The 21,135-nt window shown below is 45.0% G+C and overlaps 1 protein-coding gene across 1 annotated transcript in view; it reads left to right on the top strand.

Annotated features, from left to right (window-relative positions):
* SFXN5 (sideroflexin 5) overlaps positions 1 to 21,135 on the top strand; it is an 809,240-nt gene that overhangs the window by 498,662 nt on the left and 289,443 nt on the right. Inside the window, exons 11-12 of the mRNA XM_069205595.1 lie at positions 8,936 to 9,051; positions 20,232 to 20,317. Coding sequence (XP_069061696.1) covers positions 8,936 to 9,051; positions 20,232 to 20,317 — 202 coding nt within the window. The remainder of the gene's footprint in view (positions 1 to 8,935; positions 9,052 to 20,231; positions 20,318 to 21,135) is intronic.

The raw sequence follows: 21,135 nt of genomic DNA, 5'->3' as shown, positions 1-21,135 counted from the left end.
GTCCTCAGACATTCTAGGCCAATGAAACAGGGGAACAAGTATGTCCCAAGTTTTCATTTGTCCCAGATGTCCAGCTAGGGGAATGTTGTGGGCTAGAGTTAGGAGGAACCTTCTGTACTCCTGAGGAATCACTAACCTCCTGGCAGTTCCAGGTTTAGGATCCCTTGCTTCAGTGTACAAGAGGTTGTCCTCCCAGTAAACTCTGTGAGAGTCACTGACATCCCCATTAGCCTGTTTGACAGCTTGCTGTCTTAGACCCTCTAGTGTGGGACAGGTATGCTGTGCCACACTCAGCTCCTCCCTGGCAGGCCCCCCTTCACCCAAAAGCTCAGCAGTGTCTGCTTCCAGCTCCTCTGGTGTAGGTTCTTCACAGGGTGGGAATTCTTCTTCCTCAGAAGTAGAATCCACTGTAGAGGGAGGGATAGTAGGAAGTGCTTTACTTCTACTAGCCCTAGCTTTAGGGAGCACTTGGTCCATTGTTCCAGGATCCAAGTCACCCTGTCCTTTTTGCTTTTTGGCCTGAGCCCTGGTTAAAGCAAAAATATGCCCTGGGATGCCCAGCATTGCTGCATGGGCCTCCAACTCCACATCTGACCAGGCTGATGTCTCCAAATCATTCCCTAATAGACAGTCTACAGGTAAATCTGAAGCTACCACAACTTTCTTTGGACCAGTAACCCCCCCCCAGTTGAGATTAACAACAGCCATGGGGTGGCTAAGTGTGTTGTTGTGAGCATCGGTTACTTGGTACTGGTGACCAAGTAGGTGTTGTTCAGGGTGGACCAGTTTCTCTATCACCATAGTTACACTGGCTCCAGTGTCCCTGTAGGCCTGAACCTCAACACCATTTATTAGGGGTAGTTGCTTGTACTTATCCATGTTAAGGGGACAAGCAACCAAGGTGGCTAAATCAATAGCCCCCTCAGAGACAAACACAGCCTCTGTGGTCTCCCTAATCAGACCAACCCCAACTAAGTTACCAGAAGTGAGCCCAGCTACTCCCTTGGATTGGCTATTAGTAGGTTTGCTCCCACCACCACTGCTATTAGTAGGGACACTAGGTGTAGCAGTAGGGGTTGTAGTGGTAGGAGGCTTGGTGCTTTTCTTTGGACAACTGGGATCTGTTGTCCAATGGCATTTTATTTTACATAAATAGCACCATGGTTTCTTTTCTTTGTTTTGATTAGAAGAGGATTTGGGCCCACCACCCCCACCAGAGTGTTTTTGTGGGCCTGATGAAGACTCATTTTTAGATTTGTCCCCACCCTTGTCAGAAGACTTACCATCCTTCTTCTTGTTGCCATCTTTGTCACCCCCTGTATGAACGTTTCTGTTCGCCCTTGTTCTGACCCATTTGTCTGCCTTCTTTCCCAATTCTTGGGGAGAGGTCAGATCAGAGTCCACCAAGTACTGGTGCAACAAATCAGACACACAATTATCAAGAATATGCTCTCTCAGGATCAAGTTATACAGGCTGTCATAATCAGTAACTTTACTGCCATGTAACCACCCCTCCAAGGCCTTCACTGAATGGTCAATGAAATCAACCCAGTCTTGTGAAGACTCCTTTTTGGTCTCTCTGAACCTTATCCTGTATTGTTCAGTGGTTAAGCCATAACCATCCAGGAGTGCATTCTTAAGAACTGTAAAATTATTGGCATCACTTTCTTTCACAGTAAGGAGCCTATCCCTATCCTTTCCCCTAAATGATAGGCATAGGATAGCAGCCCACTGCCTTTGAGGGACATCCTGTACAACACAGGCCCTCTCAAGTGCAGCAAACCACTTGTTAATGTCATCCCCCTCCTTATAAGGGGGAACTATCTTGTGCAGATTCCTAGAATCATGCTCTTTTGCAGGATGACTATTGGGAATACTGCTGCTGCCACCATGGGTTTCTAAACCCAGTTTCTGTCTCTCCTTCTCTACTTCTAAGGACTGTCTATCCAAATCCAGCTGTTGCTTCTTGAGCTTCAGTCTGGTTTGTTCCACTCTCAATCTATTGAGCTCCCTTTCTAACAATCTGTCATCAGGGTGGGTGGGAGGGACATGTCTTGAAACAGAAGTATGGTGAGAATGGACAGAAGGAGACCTGTCCCTTAAAGAAGGCATCCTAACAGCTTGGTTAACAGAAACATCAGTTCTACTGTGGTGAGAATGAATGCTCTTGCTATGATGTGAGACAACACTATCTGTATGGTGTGACTCAACATCAGTACCAACTATGCTAGACTGTCTAGTAATGGGCAGGCTAGGAAGTTTCTTTCCTGAATCTTTTTCTAGGGGAGTCCCTGGATCAGATTGGGAACCATTAGCTACTTTTTCAACAGATGGGGCCCTTGTGGCCTTATCTTGTTCTCTAAGCATGTTAAGCAATAATTCCAAGGAAGGATTCTTCCCTACACTCAAACCTCTTTCTACACAGAGACTCCTTGCTCCTTTCCAGCTAAGGTCATATGCAAGTTTGGACAGATCAACATTTTGGCCTGTGCCAGACATTTTAGAAAGAGTTTAAGTGACAGAAAAAGTGATAAAAAAGTTTTTAGAGCTTTTAGAAAGACAGAAAAAAAAACTTTTTAAAATATTAAGAACTTTTAGAAAGTTTAGAAGTACTTTTCAGCACTTTAGAAAAGAGTGAAAAGAGGAAATGCAAAACTTTTTAGTTATGTGTACATACACTGAACTTGTTTTGTATATTTTTCTCTTATGAAAAGTACAATGACAAGAGTGGTAAGTAGTCTCAAAGCACTTATCCCACCGCTGCACAACCAATGTAGGAGGCTGGACTGGCTTGTAGTGAGTACCTAGGGGTACTTGCACCTTGCACCAGGCCCAGTTATCCCTTATTAGTGTATAGGGTGTCTAGCAGCATAGGCTGATAGATAATGGTAGCTTAGCAGAGCAGCTTAGGCTGAACTAGGAGACAAGTGAAGCTCCTACAGTACCACTTAGTGTCATATGCACAATATCATAAGAAAACACAATACACAGATATACTAAAAATAAAGGTACTTTATTTTTATGACAATATGCCAAAAGTATCTCAGTGAGTACCCTCAGTATGAGGATAGTAAATATACACAAGATATATGTACACAATACCAAAATATGCAGTAATAGTATTAGAAAACAGTGCAAACAATGTATAGTTACAATAGGATGCAATGGGAACACATAGGGATAGGGGCAACACAAACCATATACTCCAAAAGTGGAATGCGAACCACGAATGGACCCCAAACCTATGTGACCTTGTAGAGGGTCGCTGGGTCTATTAGAAAATAGTAAGGGTTAGAAAAATAGCCCACCCCAAGACCCTGAAAAGTGAGTGCAAAGTGCACTAAAGTTCCCCAAAGGACATAGAAGTCGTGATAGGGGAATTCTGCAGGAAAGACACAAACCAACAATGCAACAATGATGGATTTCCAGTCGAGGGTACCTGTGGAACAAGGGGACCAAGTCCAAAAGTCACAAGCAAGTCGGAGATGGGCAGATGCCCAGGAAATGCCAGCTATGGGTGCAAAGGAGCTGCTACTGGACAGTAGAAGCGTAGGTTTCTGCAAGAACGACAAGGGCTAGAGACTTCCCCTTTGGAGGACGGATCCCTCACGCCGTGGAGAGTCGTGCAGAAGTGTTTTCCCGCCGAAAGACCGCCAACAAGCCTTGCTAGCTGCAAATCGTGCGGTAAGGGTTTTTGGATGCTGCTGTGGCCCAGGAGGGACCAGGATGTCGCCAATTGCGTCAGGGGACAGAAGGGGCGTCGAGCAAGACAAGAAGCCCTCTCAGCAGCAGGCAGCACCCGCAGAAGTGCCAGAAACAGGCACTACGAGGATGCGTGAAACGGTGCTCACCCGAAGTTGCACAAAGGAGTCCCACGTCGCCGGAGAACAACTTAGGAGGTCGTGCAATGCAGGTTAGAGTGCCGTGGACCCAGGCTGGACTGTGCACAAAGGATTTCCGCCGGAAGTGCACGGAGGCCGGAGTAGCTGCAAAAGTCGCGGTTCCCAGCAATGCAGTCTGGCTTGGGGAGGCAAGGACTTACCTCCACCAAACTTGGACTGAAGAGTCACTGGATTGTGGGAGTCACTTGGACAGAGTTGCTGGATTCAAGGGACCTCGCTCGTCATGCTGAGAGGAGACCCAAGGTACTGGTGATGCAGTTCTTTGGTGCCTGCGGTTGCAGGGGGACGATTCCGTCGACCCACGGGAGATTTCTTCGGAGCTTCTAGTGCAGAGAGGAGGCAGACTACCCCCACAGCATGCACCACCAGGAAAACAGTCGAGAAGGCGGCAGGATCAGCGTTACAGAGTTGCAGTAGTCGTCTTTGCTACTATGTTGCAGTTTTGCAGGCTTCCAGCGCGGTCAGCAGTCGATTCCTTGGCAGAAGGTGAAGAGAGAGATGCAGAGGAACTCGGATGAGCTCTTGCATTCGTTATCTAAGGAATCCCAAGAGACAGAGACCCTAAATAGCCAGAAAAGAGGGTTTGGCTACCTAGGAGAGAGGATAGGCTAGCAACACCTGAAGGAGCCTATCAGGAGGAGTCTCTGACGTCACCTGATGGCACTGGCCACTCAAAGCAGTCCAGTGTACCAGCAGCACCTCTGTTTCCAAGATGGCAGAGGTCTGGAGCACACTGGAGGAGCTCTGGGCACCTCCCAGGGGAGGTACAGGTCAGGGGAGTGGTCACTCCCCTTTCCTTTGTCCAGTTTCGCACCAGAGCAGGGCTAAGGGGTCCCTGAACCGGTGTAGACTGGCTTATGCAGAAATGGGCACCAAATGTGCCCATGAAAGCATTTCCAGAGGCTGGGGGAGGCTACTCCTCCCCTGCCTTCACACCATTTTCCAAAGGGAGAGGGTGTAACACCCTCTCTCAGAGGAAGTCCTTTGTTCTGCCATCCTGGGCCAGGCCTGGCTGGACCCCAGGAGGGCAGATGCCTGTCTGAGGGGTTGGCAGCAGCAGCAGCTGCAGTGAAACCCCGGGAAAGGCAGTTTGGCAGTACCAGGGTCTGTGCTACAGACCACTGGGATCATGGGATTGTGCCCACTATGCCAGGATGGCATAGAGGGGGCAATTCCATGATCATAGACATATTACATGGCCATATTCGGAGTTACCATTGTGAAGCTACATATAGGTAGTGACCTATATGTAGTGCACGCGTGTAATGGTGTCCCCGCACCCACAAAGTCCGGGGAACTGGCCCTGAACAATGTGGGGGCACCTTGGCTAGTGCCAGGGTGCCCTCACACTAAGTAACTTAGCACCCAACCTTTACCAAGTAAAGGTTAGACATATAGGTGACTTATAAGTTACTTAAGTGCAGTGTAAAATGGCTGTGAAATAACGTGGACGTTATTTCACTCAGGCTGCAGTGGCAGGCCTGTGTAAGAATTGTCAGAGCTCCCTATGGGTGGCAAAAGAAATGCTGCAGCCCATAGGGATCTCCTGGAACCCCAATACCCTGGGTACCTCAGTACCATATACTAGGGAATTATAAGGGTGTTCCAGTAAGCCAATGTAAATTGGTAAAATTGGTCACTAGCCTGTTAGTGAGAATTTGAAAGAGAGCATAACCACTGAGGTTCTGATTAGCAGAGCCTCAGTGAGACAGTTAGTCATAACACAGGTAACACATTCAGGCACACTTATGAGCACTGGGGCCCTGACTAGCAGGGTCCCAGTGACACATACAACTAAAACAACATATATACAGTGAAAAATGGGGGTAACATGCCAGGCAAGATGGTACTTTCCTACAGTGGACATGAGGTTATTCTCGCGTAAAAGATTGACAAGGTGAATACACTGGTAAGGCGAATTAGTTAAATGGCACAATCACCACATAAAGTGTATGCACTTTATTTAAGTTTTGTGGTATAGGACATGTAAGAACAATGATCATTGGTGATCTAAATAGAAGAAGCTCTGTACCATTTTCATATTTACTTGACCTTGGTATTTGTATTCTTTTTATGGTAATGCAATGGTTTTAATTACCTATGCAAATAAATACAATTTGAAAAAAAATTGAGTGGTGGGTCAGCTGGTTCAGCCACAGCACAAAGCGCCATGCAACGTTTTGCACACTTCGAGATTGGGTATTGTTTTAGTAGGGGGGGGGTCTTCCAAATTTGCCGTACAGTTATTGATTGACTAGAGGACAGATGTAACAACAGTGAGGTCATGACCCAATGAAGGACGCATAGTTAGAAGTATAGGCATGTCCTTAATGTGTGAGATAATTGATAGTTCTTTGTCACGGATGACATCTAGGTTTCACACCATATATAAAACAAGCATTGGCAACGCCAATAGGTTTCGGCAAGGGCCGAGCTCTGAGCTTTTGGCGTTGTCAATGTGAATGTTTTTAGCCATATGTTTGTGAGGTTGCAGATGTATTGTGTGTCTGTGTTCAAATGTGTGTTATTACTTTTGAGGGGGTGCCTGTGGCTGTGTGTTATGTGTGCATGTTTGTGTGTTCATACACACGTGTGTTTGTGTGATATAGCAGTGCTAGTGTGCGATTGGGTGTCATCGGGCTGTCTGTGCATGTGTGTTTTGTGTGCATTGACACATGGTAGTGTAGTGAGTGTGTATTTATTTCAGTTATGGTGATCTAAATGTGCAAGCCCAGAAAGGAAGTCACCAAGAGTCCTGCAAGCAGTCGATCAGTACAGCAGGCAGCGCATAGTCCCAATTTGTCTGCAGCGGTGTGCAGTCTAATTCATGTGCATTATTTTACAAATCAGAGACCACACACAGCAGCTGGCATTACCGAGCTCTCTGGTTACGGCAGATGTGATTATGTGTAGAAATTGCATAAAAATACCCAGCACTGAGATCAGAAAAAAAAATAGTGCGAAATGGTGGCGCTAAGCCTAATTCTCAAGTACTCCACTTCTACGTATCCACAAGAGCAGTTTTCATTTTAACAGAATCTGCTAATTTCTTCCAAGAATATTCAAGTCTCGAGAATGTCTTCAGAAGATTATGTTTCTCTTAATGCTGCCCTATAAAGTTTCTGAAGTTGCCAGGTTGGGTTCATTACATGGGCACTGAGGTTCAGGAATGCATGCTGAACCCACCTTTAATGATAATTTGGGGCGCGGTCCCTGGTGAAGTGAGAGGGTCCCATTTCTTTATGGTGTGTGGGGTGACCCACTCATCTAGACCCTGTTTTCAGTCTCCAGACCCCGGCAGTGATTAGGCGTCCTAGGCCTTCTCTATTGTAGCTCTGGGCTGCTTTCTGACTAACATCAAGTCATTACCTCCATAGAATAAAAGTGAAGCCTCAGAAACGCATCAGAGTCACAAGACACCTTAAGTGCAGAAACATCTGCTGTAAACTAATTCCTGAAGCAGACGTAAGGCAAGAATTGATTGCAGAAGAAAAGTGGCATTGATAGGTAGCTGTGAGCTGCTTGTTTATTGGTCAGTTTATTTGTTTACACTTTATTGTTTATTAGGGGTGAGCGCAAAGCACTCCGTCCCCTGCAGTAATCTCTCTTTGAGCTTCTAACCATGCCCATGTCACATCAGTCACTTTCATTGGTTCGTGGGCTTGCCTTTTAAAATCCGCTTGCTTTCATTTGTGAAAGGCATGCATATGTCATGCCTTTTCCGGTGTATAGCCCACCTACACAGCACCAGTAAACTACTGAAAACATATGAGGCTCCAGGTTTTCAGCATGGTTTCAGGACTACTTTATCCTTTTATTTTCCATGCAGCGCGATCTCGCTGGGGTTTACATAGCGCGATCCCGCTCCGTTTTTCCGTTTTCAATTTCAGCGCGATTGTGCTGCATTTTACATAGCGCGATCACGCTTCTTTTTTTCTTTTATTTTGTGTGGCAAGCAATGTACGATTAGGAGTTTACAACGCTAATAGCTCTAGCTCGAGCAAATGCGAGACTCGTTGCATTGCAAATGTTTGTTTGTTTTTCTTTCCCTAGTGTATGACCAGGTTTAACATGCAGAACGGGCTGCAAGACAGGTCTAAATGCGAGAACAAAACCCATTGTTTAAGAGCGTTTTATTTTAATGCAGACTAACCGAGCATTGTGATTTATGTTTATTTTTATTGTATGATTTAGAAATGCGCGCAAAGGCTAAAACGCCCACGAGTCAATTGGTCAATTTAAAAACAAAAATGTAAGACTCAGGAATGCTAGCAAACTGCCATGTTTCCTGACACTTCTTTATCTGAGCAGTACTAGTATTTCTCTGCAAATATTAGACAAGATCAGTGGTGGTCCAACAATTGTGCACCCATGTACATCTGTGTTGTCCAAAGATATTCAGTTGTGTTGCAAAGTGGTGTTAGACCACCACTGATGCTTTCATTCGCCTCCTTATAATCGTGTAAGTTATACTAAAGTTTTACGTTAAGTAAAGTTGCACCAGCTCTAATTACTACAGTGATGTTGAATGCTTTTTAAAAAAGGAATACAAGTCTACTGATGACAGATCTGAATTTATCAATGTCACCAGTGCCCACTCACTGAGATAACCTGGCCAGGATCTTATGTCCCCCACTTAGGAAGAGAGTGAGCTCCTTGAATTTACTCCTGCCAACTATTCCTCTTTTACTGTGCTCCACTGATCTTACAGCCAGACCCTTTTCATGGAAAGCCCCAATGCAGTATAATGTATGATCTAGCTCCTTTACTGGATTAGTTCAAGAAAAACTTAAAGTGCTCCCCATGTCAAACTGTAATATGTGACCCTATAAGTCTTTACCATTCATTTAAAAAATTTATGATAGAGTTGTTGAAAAATAGCCTGGCCTCTACAGTTGTATTCGCATCAGGGAGCGCGTTCTCCTGGGCAGATGTTCCCTCGCGCTTTAGAATATTGGGTACCATTTCAACACAGCTGTCACAGGCCAGCTTGGTGTGGATGCTCCTAAGTGTGTTTGGTTTGTTCTCCCCAGCGAGCGCCAATGTTTGCAATGTGGTCCTTATGCGACATAGTGAGCTGGAAGAAGGAATCGATGTCTTCGACGGTGATGGAAACATTGTTGGATCCTCCAAAATTGCTGCAAGACATGTAGGTAACTTGTGTTTAAAATCAACGTTTTTGTTATTCTCAAACAGACAAGTATTTGTATTACTTCCGCTTCTTGAGTTTTACATATGGCTTTTTGTCTACTCTTCTGTCCAGTTTTTATTTTTTTAAATAATTCAAGCTTTTTTGTAGGTCTCATAAATAATACTCTATGAGAGGGCCTTGGGTCTGCTTTCTCCATCAGTTGGCTTGATTGGGTAAACCTCCTTCACACTTTGCTTTCACACAGGGTCAATCACATATTCTTTCAGTCCAGGGAGGTATGTCGGCGCACCGCCATGCTACTGGGGATAATATCCGGCCCTCAAGCGAGTGCTTCATTGCAGCGCATGAGATGTATTGTTTTCACTATGTGTCCAGGACTATTTGGTGAATGCAGAAGCCATCTTGAAAAGAACGCCCCTCCCACTAAAAGCAACACATTCACCATGATGTCCACATTCTTACCGCTACTGCCTACTAAATAAGCATTTAAATACACTACAAAATGTGGCAATTGTTGTTTTTTAAGACAATTTATTTTCTTTTTGTGAAAATGTAGAAGACATTATTGCATTCAGTAATACAAGTTATTATAGTGCATTAACCTGCACATCTATTTCATACTTCATGTATATATTTTCTTAATAATATCCCTTGTGTTGGTGTCATGTCGAAAAGTGTATTTTTAAGCTGGTTTCCCTGTGTTAAATGTGACAGCACAACAGTGCCGCTGCTACTGTTTGTTGCATACGTTGCTGCACCAGTGTCACAAGGGGAGTGCTGCACAGTCAGGCGGACCCCAGTGTCCATGATGCGCATGGAACATGTGAGGCCCCTGTCACATGTGACATCACAGGAAGGGACATCATAGGAAGGGACATCAACTAAACATTAATGTTCCTGAATTGTTGACGCAGTTCTGCAAAAAAACGACCTACCTAGTGTGGATATCACTAAAATGGCTAAATATATAAATAATAATCCTAATAAAAAATGTAAATATTTTTTAAAGCTGTGATGTGGAAATACATAACATTAATCCAGCTGACTGAAAAAGCCAGGCCTAGATCTCTCCAAAGCTAATATAATTGCCGACTCGCGTATTGTTTCCAGATCAGGACATGATTAAAATTTCAAGTCCGATTGTCCCAGAACTATACAGTTGGAATTAAAGTGACTCCGTGCCCCCTTTTATGCTTGTTAAGTTCAAGATAACGCCTTTGGGATTCAGCAGGTATGAGGGATCAACACAAACAGCTACATGCTGGATGGAGTAAGTGCCCTGCAAGAACTGCAGCAAACAGAATATAAGAAACGAGACGACACAAATGTCATACCCAGGCGGGGGGGTAATATACTGGCAGGCAGAAGCACCACAGGCCGGCCCACACCTGTTCTCAGAGCAATTAAACACTGCAATTACTTTCAGACTCCATTTTTAAAATATGCACAGAACTGAAATAACTCAATGAAATATATCATGGGTGGGTTAAAGGGAGAACAGTTTGTGACGTTGGACAAAAAGACTGCCAACTATGGTGGGAGCCAGTCACCAAAGAGGTACATTAAGGCAACAAAACAAAAAGGGCCACTAAAGTAGACTTTATACAGTTTACAGCTAAATGGAAAGAAAGTATACCAATGTGGAGCAGGTAGGTTGGGTGGAGGGGGTGTGTCGCTTGGAGACCAGAGCTAAAGGAATGATGCGTTCATGGAAATCTCGAGCTCCCCCAAACCTCTGGCCTACTCAACGTTTGTTCTTCGTAGGGAACCTTTGTCCCTTTAAGTTTGCATGTTTCAGATTTACTTTGGCATCAGGTGCTTCTCTGCTTCCACACAGAATAAAGTCAAGAGTTGACAATTATGTTGCGTCAATAAATAACATTACATTATTAAGTTGGAAAAACGTTCCCTTTCGAAGATTTTTCCCCAAGCCCTAATCCCCAGACACCCTGTGACAACATCACTCACTTTACCCAGGCCTAGGGGGCACACCTGGCTGCGACGGCTTTAAGGTTGTGCCATATGCCCCTCCACCCCCTGATTCCTAGACCTGTGGTCTGTTTGCTCAGCCTCTGTAAAGCTCTGTCCCCTGAGCTTTGAAGGACTCGGGAGCTAATGAAGACGTCTTTTAAGATGGAGTCTGCTGACACGTGAGGCACAAACACGGAAGGAGAAAGGCGTTTGAGACTTTCATTTGGAAGGTTGTTTTAGGATTACATTTAAACCCACACCAGACCAGAGCTCGCTGTCGGTTGTTTGAGTGATGCTGTTTCTTCGTCATGAAGAGCGCCCACCCCTCGATTTCACGTACAGAGGTTAATTTAAATAAATACCTTTATGTTATGTTCTCTGTGAAGTATTAGAGTCCTGGGTGCTCGCCTTCCAAAGACTCTTTCATGTCCTGTGGGTGTTGGAAGAAAACAAAATGCAGCGAGGTCTCTGTCAGCTGTGTATGCAAAGTGTTAGGAACACTAAGCCATAATCCCGAAAATGAGGTGTAAATATACTTACAATATTTTCTGTACTTTAGTTATTTGAGATGTGTTGGGAATTGCAAACCTCTCTTCTTCGAATGTCCTCAAAACGATTTTCCTGGAACTTCTGTTAGGAATTCCCTTTAAAAGAAGACAAAGCCCAGCTGTGTGCTCTGCCTGGCACATGTAGCAGTCACTTGACAAGGATGTCCAAGGAACCAGAAGACGATGACCCAAATTATTTCTGTATTACATGGAATATCAGCTGTCTTCATGGTCAAATAAAACGAGATTCAGTGCTTCGCTTTCCCGAAAGACAGCCCGCAGTCTTGGTCACGCTGCACGAGGTTTATTTGTGGAGCACAAATTGTAATTTTCTTGGTAGATTTGCCTTTATGGGGGTGCTTCATGTGGGATTCAGCAAGGGTTCAAGAGGCAGGTACATTATGGTCACAAGAGGTCTTAGGAGAGAATTTATGATTTTTTCTATGTTTATGCCCTCCTGGATTAAAAACTGATTTCCTTGACACACTTAGTTCCCTGCTTTCTGCAACCCCATGCTTTTTCCCCCTTATAGGGTGGACTGTAATGGGGTTTGGATAATGACATTGACAGACAGAGTGCATCACATACATTCATGATCAAATGTACCTCGCAGCGCACTTCGTAACCTTTATAGGATTGCCTAATATATGGTCTGCTTGGCCTCCTTCTGAACTTGGTTTTCATTCCACTCTACAGTGCTTGGATGACAGAGATGGCTGCCTCAAAGGTGCACCCACATCAAGGTCCTGTGCATCGTCCAGGCCTAAACTCCAACAACCTCCAAAATCCACCAACGTCTGAAGAGCCTCAGGTCTGCTTACTCACCTCCACAGTCTCTCTGACTTCTAAATCCAAAGAGACTCCATATACAAAGCAGAGTGAAAGGTGTTCGACTATGCACCTAGATAGCATCCCAGGCCAAGATCTACCTGTCATCTAGGGATGAACCACAAGATACCCTGGGTTCAGAAAATCTGCTATCTGCCACCTTCATTGGTTGAATCGCACAGCAGTTCCCTCGATTCTGGTGGATACTTTCAACTCCATAGTCTTCATTTTGTTCATTCACTGTCCACAGACTGGATCAGATTTCCTTTCCTACAGCTGCTTCTGCGTGCTGATAGATAGTGCCCTCAGACTCTGCATTTTCTTTGTCCCATGTATGGAACTGAAATGCATAGCCGTCTTTATGTGCCACCACTGAGCACTGTTGTCAGTTTCTTTTTTTCCATGCCTTTCGATGCAGATCCAGACAAACTTTTTGTCAGTGTTCACAGACTCCCAAATATATTTTACAAATGATAGTGAGCCAGGGAAAAAGTCTCCTCCAAGGACCAAAATCTTTAAATTGTGCTACATCTGCAGAACGTAGGTCATTCACGATCCGCAACATGTTTACTTTGGTGCTTAGATTCCAAGCATGACTCAAATCCTATCACAAGTGCTTCCCGATGCACACATTATCAGGAAGTGTGAGCGAAGCTGTATGTTGCCGAACATAAGAATCAATTTCTGTCATGTTTGAAGTTCCAGGTCTTCTTCAGAGCCAATTCCCGTTCCCGGTATAGGTCACAGTCCTCAGGTAAGTAGAACACAAAGTTGAAAGATGAGTCTCAGAGCAAGCACAGAAAATCTAAGTGGGAGTCCACACCACTCACTGCCATTTAAGCTCCAGGGAGAGGTCGAGCACTCTGCATTCTAAGGACCTAGCTCTGCCACCATCATCCAACCCCAGTCCTATTCCACAGTTGGAACACCTTCACCCTGAATTTCCTGGGCAGGTTGAGCCCTTCAGGGTTGCATTTCTGCAGCTTTTTCAATTGAGTTAGGTTCCCCCGCATAGCTGCTAGAATTAGAGTTTTCTACCGTGCTAAATAAGGCAAATTTGCTTACAAACATTTTTCAGACAAGTCCTTCAACCTCTGATGGATTGTTGGCCTTCAGTATGGCTCTGACGGAGACATTCAAGCGTAGCTCAGCGCTGCCTGTGAGCCAGCTCATTGCTAGGTGCCATAGACATGCCGAGGGAGACCCTGCTTTACTAAGAGAGCCAGAATCTCTAGTCTAGTCTAATCTGCCAAAAGGATGAACCCTGAGGCTTTCCCCTTGGCTCCACCGGATGGGAAATCAAGGCATATTTGTAGTCTGGAAAGAGAGTCTTCTCTCTAAGGCATGGCCCGAAATGGTTCACAATGGACAGGATGCGATCAAGAATATTTTAAGGGCCAGGTGGACACCACAAAATTTGTTGGCCTTGCTTAGTACACAGGATTGGATGTCCGGCGCCATACCTGAATGCATGCCATAGGTTTCTCTGGAGACCTGTAGGTGTCCCTCATGGACACGTTGTTTAATGGCTCCAGCATCTTTGGAGAAAAAGCAAACTCTGTCTTGGGGCTTTTGAAAGATAGCTGTGCTGCAGCTCGCTTGTGGCTTATTGTCTCCAGACGAGCAGTTTCACCAGAAGTAATTGATACTCTGTGCCTACTCTCAGGACCTCCCCTGTAGTCAGAGGTATCGCTCCCGACCTGTGCAACAGCACACGAAGCCCTTCTGCGGCTCTAGCGGAAGAAATGGTGGCAGAGTTCATGGCTATGAGCAAGAGCAGCAGTCATCTTCTCCTTCACCTGCCATGACTGCCACCCGTCTTCTCTGATTCTGCCTCCCGTGGTCCTCTGCGTCCGGTAGGGGGCAGAATTTGTTTTTGGCTGGAGTGCAGTTACCTTCGTCTGATGGGTCTGGAGATTGCTCAAAGTGAACAAACCCGCCCCTTTATAGTTACACCCTCTTGTTCCGCATATTTGTTGTCAGGACTTTAATAGGAAGTGGAGACTACGCTAACCAAAGGGGCCACTACCCCAAGATCTGCAAGAAGCAGTTATAACAGATATTGAACCCCACAGTTATATGTTCTCCTGTCCTTGCTACAGTGGTGCTCTGGCACATATAGATGATAGAAGCACTCCTTGAATAGATGAGGCTAGATGCCCTGGTACAGGGCTTTCGATCAATCAATCAATCAATCAATCAGTAGATTTTTAGAGCGCTATTAGTCACCGGTGAGGGTATCCAGATGCTGGCAGGGTCCAGTTGATTAGCCGAATAGCCAGGTCTTCAGGGACTTTCGGAACTCTGGAAGTCCGTAGATGAAAGGGAGATCGGAATAGGGGGGACACTACTGGACTGGATTGAATCCTATCTGATAGACATGTCCCAAGCTATTTCACTTCCACCATTCCGCTCAGAGTTTAAGAGAATTGAGCATGGTGTCCCACAGGGGTTGTCTTGAGCACTATACTATTTCACATCTATGTACGACCGCTGCTGCCGATAAGATCATTTGGGCTCACATTTGTAAATGACACAGATGATACGCAGCTAGTTCTAGCCGTGGACACAGACAATCTTACCCTGGTAGAAGGGTTACATAGTTGCCTCACGGAGATGGCAAATTGGCTGAAACTGAACTCATTAAAGTTCAATGAAGGCAAAACTGAATTTCTATGCTCTTTCCCTTCCAAAGCCCCATTGCCTCCCGCAGGATTTTTGGCCCTGGACGAGCACTCAGATTTTGAAGGTAGCCCAAGTTGTGCATAACCTGGGGGTTTATATGGACGACAAGCTCACCATGGAAGCACACATCAACAGAACAGCAAGTACTTGCTCCGGTCTTCTCCAGAGTCTCAGGAAGATTGTACCACTATTACCCTAACCTGCAAGGAAACTAGTGGTTCAGTGTGCGATTCTAAACTGGCTCGATTATTGTAATGCGCTTCTCCTTGGAACCCCGGAACGATAGCAGCAAACCTGGCATTGAATAAATCCAGGTATGACTCATCCTTGGGAGCCCTCAAAGAACTTCATTGTCTCCCAGTTAAAGAGAGGATGATGTTCAAATCTATGGTTATGGTCTCTAAGGCCTAAAGCAGGATAGGTCCATTGGCATTTCTAAAACTTTTTGAACACTACAAACTGCAGAGATACTTATGATCTGCCTCTGCTAACTTGGTCGGCATTCCAAAATTTAAGAAAGTAAGGGCCATATGTACGAAAGCTTTTTCCCATAGACACAGAATGGGTCAAATCCTTTGGTACATCTGGCCCTAAGATCGGGAGGGAGAACATTCTGAGTAAAGGCAGCTCAGTTGTGGAATTCTCTACAAGGCTCCCTTAGAGCCACTTCGAGTCTTATGGGTTTCTGAAAAAGCCTAAAAACCTGTCTGTTTCCGAAATAGGAGGTAGGCCTACTCTTCCTTGTTGCAGGGACACTGAAGCAGCAGATACTGCACGACTAGTAACTGGCAATGGTTTATAGTGACAAGATACCTGTCCAGGTGAACGTCTGTGCTCTGACAAGTGGTCGTTACCTACTTACATATAGCACAATCAGTCACCCAAAAGTCTGCGAAGCTGTACATATACGAGCATGATGTACTCCAGGATTAGGATGCCATAGTTATCTCTGAGGACGTGGAGTGGAGGAATAGAAGTACCAACGCTTTACTACGAGAAACCAGGACGCTGCGTTTCGGTCGCATTGCTACTCATCAGGTCTTCACCAGTTTCTTGGCCATGTGCACATGATAGCTGCATATTTAGATACTGGCACTAAAGTAAAGTTCTCAGTTATTTTCTCAAAGTGAAAAATATCTTTTTGACAACTGGTGTCTTCTGGTAAATATTCCCAACGAGGAGGAGCCACCCCAATAAACGTTGTAACCCAACCACAAAATAATTTAATTCTCTCATTTCAAATCTATAATAACTTTTTTTCTCTCCTGAGATTTTTAAGATGAGGCGAGGTAGCAGTGTTGATGGTGAAATGCTAACTGCTAACTGCTGTTTCTAACTGCGAGCAGAATTCAGTTCAAAGCTTTAGCACAACGGTGACGTGAGTAAACCTCAGTAGAATGCATCACAGTACAGAGGCAATGAGGTTTTTTAGGAGAGCGACTTGAGTGACATTCCTACTCTCTATGTGTGAGATCACTAATGTTTGAACGACATCATGTGAGGTTAGAAACATTTTCTGTTTTTTTTTACTGTTTGAGAGGAGGATTTTGAGTTTTCAATGAGTATGTGAGTTCATAGAGAAATGATGGTCAATCCATATATTTTAAACTGGAGAGAGGTTGAGAATGAGTTATGGCAGCAATGTCTGACTGACATTGGATTTATGTTGTTTTGATAAAATAATGCATTCTGCTTATTTTGGGTTGAGTCGATTTTCATTTCTGGCTGGAAGAAAACTCCATATCTTCCTCCTCCAATGCATCTGCAGGCACCTGTCAAGGCCTCAACATGTAAACCTTCTCCAAAACCCCCATTGGTTGAAGGCCACTGTCTAGACACAGTGGAGCAACCTCCTTAAAGGTAGCTGATCTAAAATCTGCCAGTCATTTTGTGAGACCATTTCCTTTTTGCTCAATCACTTCTACCTCCAGACAATACAAAAAAAATACTATTTTCCGCCCAAACTACAGTAAACTCTGAAACTAAATTGTCTGAAAATCCTCACTGCAGTCAGCATTGAAAGCCTCCCCAGCCACAATCTAGAGTCTTTGCACAATGCCATGTCCAAAACCGAAGACCTATGTGCCCCCTTCAAAAGAGGCATTGGCAATGCTGATAGATCGCGCCTTGGTGACCTATTGACTTTGCCAATGGCTTTTAGCCATGTTGCACAGGATACCACATGGTGGTGGTGACCTATTGACTTTGCCAATGGCTTTTAGCCATGTTGCACAGGATACCACATGGTGGTGGTGACCTATTGACTTTGCAAATGGCTTTTAGCCATGTTGCACAGGATACCACATGGTGGTGGTGACCTATTGACTTTGCAAATGGCTTTTAGCCATGTTGCACAGGATATCACATGCTGTGCAGCGTGGCTAAAGTTAACAGCAAAAGTCTCTGATGTGGCCGCCATGTCATTCTGCAGGTGCGTACGCATACAAAATGATGCAGGTGCTTGGACCCCCCCAAAAAAAAAACAAGTGGTAAAGGATTGTTTTTTTAACGTGGGTGGGGAGAGAGAAAGCAACACAGGGCAGGGTGGGGCGAACTTTGAAGCAACACATTGGAGGGCAGGGGGAGAATGATGAAGCCACCCCAGGAGGCTCTTTTCTAAGAGACACTTCGCATTGCCAGCACACTCCTGCTGACTCTGCTTCTACCATTGAGAAAGCACACCCTGGTTCAATTAATGCAGTGATAAGGCGTGCTGTGTCTGAAGCACACATGCATGCACAATACCTGCAATACAAGTTCTGCATCTAACGCTTTAGAATTAGTTTGTGGTCTTGCAGTAGGTGGTAGAGATACCCACAGCCGCATAATGGGAATTAGCCTGTGGATTACAGCTATCCAGTCTGCCTTGGAAACACCTGTCTCACTTGTCATGACAATGAAGCTTCTTGTATTTTCATTCACCTGTTCTTTGATTAAGCTGCATGATGGAGATTCAATAAATGCCACATTCTTCCATTAGAGTGTAATCCCGGAACCGACAGTTGTCTGAAGTACTTTCTCATGCAGACAGAGTCTGAACATTTCTGTGATGGTGTAGTTGTAGTACTAGGGTCCATGTACAAGAGTGTGAGTTGTGACTTGAATACCTAAATACCCGGGGCATCAAAACTATTCTGGGCAAAGCTTTGATGTGGCCCACAAGCGGAAAAAGCTCAGAACCCTGCCTTTTCGATTATTGGGCATCGTGTCGAAAGAACTTTCCATTCCCCATATTTAGGGGTGTTTTTTGACAGTATGAGAACCTGGGACTATTGTGTGTCAACTAGAAAACAACTTTTCTCACAATCAGCTGGTGATCTGTTTAATTTGACAGCAAACATAGGTAATAACCCCATCGTGCCCTTCCTGGAAGTCTACAATCAAAAATGCCTTCCCTTCCTGGCCTGTGGGGCCAGTATATGGGGATATAAGGATGTAGGTCGTATTCAGGTGGAGGAAAATCGCATGCTTCAGCATCTTTTGGGAGTGCCCCCATACACTTCCAATGTAATAATTCATGAACTAGGAGTAGGGTATGTTGAAGATCGAATAAGCCTACCCCCTTCTTATTATGATGTTCCATCTTGGGAAATCAGATCACGACCTTAGTAGAGGGATCATTCGTGACTGCTTAGCCCGTGATTATGGCTGGCAATCCAACAGTAAGGCAGAGTAAGGATAAACCAAGTAATTAGGTGTACTTTGCAGTTGGCATTTGTGTATTCCTCGCACACAGTCACACAATAGGGGCCTGGGTGTTGGCAGGATAGGCCATTCTGGCAGAATGGGAGGGTGGAGCTGTGGACAGCCCCTCGTGCACTTCAAAGTAGCTGCCTCTCCCCACACACAAAGAACTTCACACTAGCCTTTTATGCCCCCAGATGTCCTGGGACCAGGGCAGAGAAAAAGGCAAAAACTCTAGACGTTTCTTCCACTTCAAAGCTGGTACCGGGGGTAAAAATAGGCCCCTCAACCAAGAACACAGGTTCTCACAATATGGCTCGTAGGCTTTCCACTGCAACAACATCAATCAATGAAATAAGTGTGATGTTTTCCAGTTACTTTGTATTACTCTTTATTAATACATTTTATTTTTTGTGGACTATGGGGGTCATTCCGTGTTTGGCGGGCGGCGAAAGACCGCTCCGCGGTCAAAAGACCGCGGGGGCCATTTCGACTTTCCCGCTGGGCCGGCAGGCGACCGCCAAAAGAGCGCCCGCCGGCCCAGCGGGAAAGGCCCTGCAACATTGAAGCCGGCTCCGAATGGAGCCGGCGGTGTTGCAGGGGTGCGACGGGTGCAGTTGCACCCGTCGCGATTTTCACTGTCTGCAAAGCAGACAGTGAAAATCCTGCTGGGGCCCTGTTAGGGGGCCCTTGCACTGTCCATGCCAGTGGCATGGGCAGTGCAGGGGCCCCACGACACCCGTTCCCGCCATCCTGTTTCTGGCGGTGAAAACCGCCAGAAACAGGCTGGCGGGAAGGGGGTCGGAATCCCCATGGCGGCGCTGCTTGGATTCTCCCAGCCGGGGGAAATCCGGCGGGAAACCGCCAGACCCGGCTGGGCGACCGCAGCTTTACAGCCGCAGTCGGAATAGCAAAGGAAGCACCGCCAGCCTGTTGGCGGTGCTTCCGTGGTCGTCGACATCGACCGCCAGGGTCAGAATGACCCCCTATATCTGTTGGCCATTATGGTTTTTTAACTGTGCATAGCATCTGCCTATATGACAAGGGCTGAAGAAAGGCTGGCTGTTGTGCTTAGCTCATGAAAAAGGAAGGAAAGCACAGGCTGTATTAACTAGCAAATGTACTTATGGTGATGCAGGACAAACCAAAAATGGTATTAGAGTGATTTTTTACAGGCTCTGCCAGTGCATGTTCCTCTTTATATGACCAAAAAAGGTCATGTAAGAGTGAAGATGCCCTAACTTATGATTGGCTAATTTGTGCCTTTTGGTGTGAAACCGTTGCCAACTACACCTACAGATTGTGCATCAGCCAACAGGGGAAAAGTACAACTGATCGGGTGTTGCATTTATATTTTCTGCTTCTGCACATTTATTAGAAAATGTAGTATTTTCTGCTTTAAATCATATTAAATATACAAACAGAATTTATAATTGTGTTAAAATGTAGTTTGTTTTACAGGCATTGATTGAGACAGCCCTTACAAGAGTGGTCCTTCCAATGCCAATCCTGGTTTTACCTCCAGTAATAATGTCTGTGCTGGAAAAGTAAGTATGACACAATGGGAAGTAAACGACTTGTGCACAGCAATCATTTAGTAGATTTCCATAAGTATTTTAGAAAAAGACATTCATTTTATTCTGTCTTCTCAAATGGACCTTGCCTTTAATTCCACACTGTAACAACCGAGAAGGGTGGAAGTCCTATTATTTTACCAGTTCAGCATGTCACACAAAAAATATTTTGTAAAAATGTAATCCTAAATGTTGGTACTTTCCTCCTACTTTGTCCCCAAAATCAACATTTGGGAAATCATAACACATAATCTGATTTTCGATTGTGTACACAGATACCAAAGCTCCCTTGTTCTGACAACATTTTAAGCCCCTTTATCTATAATTTTTAATTTTGTGTTTTGTAATATAAAAACAGCATAATCTTCACAATTACGTATCTCTATTCATGGTTTTTTTTTTTTTCACCTTCTAAAGTTGCAGAATGCACGTTCCTTGATTTATCCTGTTTACCAGATGGAATGTTATTCTAATATCTGCTGTACTTACTTCTGCATGCTACCCCTCCTGGGGCATAGGGCATCAGCCAGGACTCTCCAGCCATCTCTGTCCCGGGCTTTTCTTTCACCTGACTCCAGTTGTAACCTATCCCTTGGAAGTCAGCCTTGCGGGCTCAACCCCTGTTCTTTCTTGGCCTTCCTCTTTTCCTTCTCCCTTAAAGGTTCCAGGTTTAGGTCTTGCCTGGTGCTGTCTGACTCAGGCTTGCAGAGGATGTGATCTATTCTGGCCCAGTGTCTTTTCATGATTTCTTCATGAGCAGGGAGTTGGGAAGTCTGCTGCCATAAGTCGTC

This window comes from Pleurodeles waltl, chromosome 1_2, assembly GCF_031143425.1.
Source record: "Pleurodeles waltl isolate 20211129_DDA chromosome 1_2, aPleWal1.hap1.20221129, whole genome shotgun sequence".
NCBI lineage: Eukaryota > Metazoa > Chordata > Amphibia > Caudata > Salamandridae > Pleurodeles > Pleurodeles waltl.
This window is presented reverse-complemented; position numbering and strand designations above follow the sequence as displayed.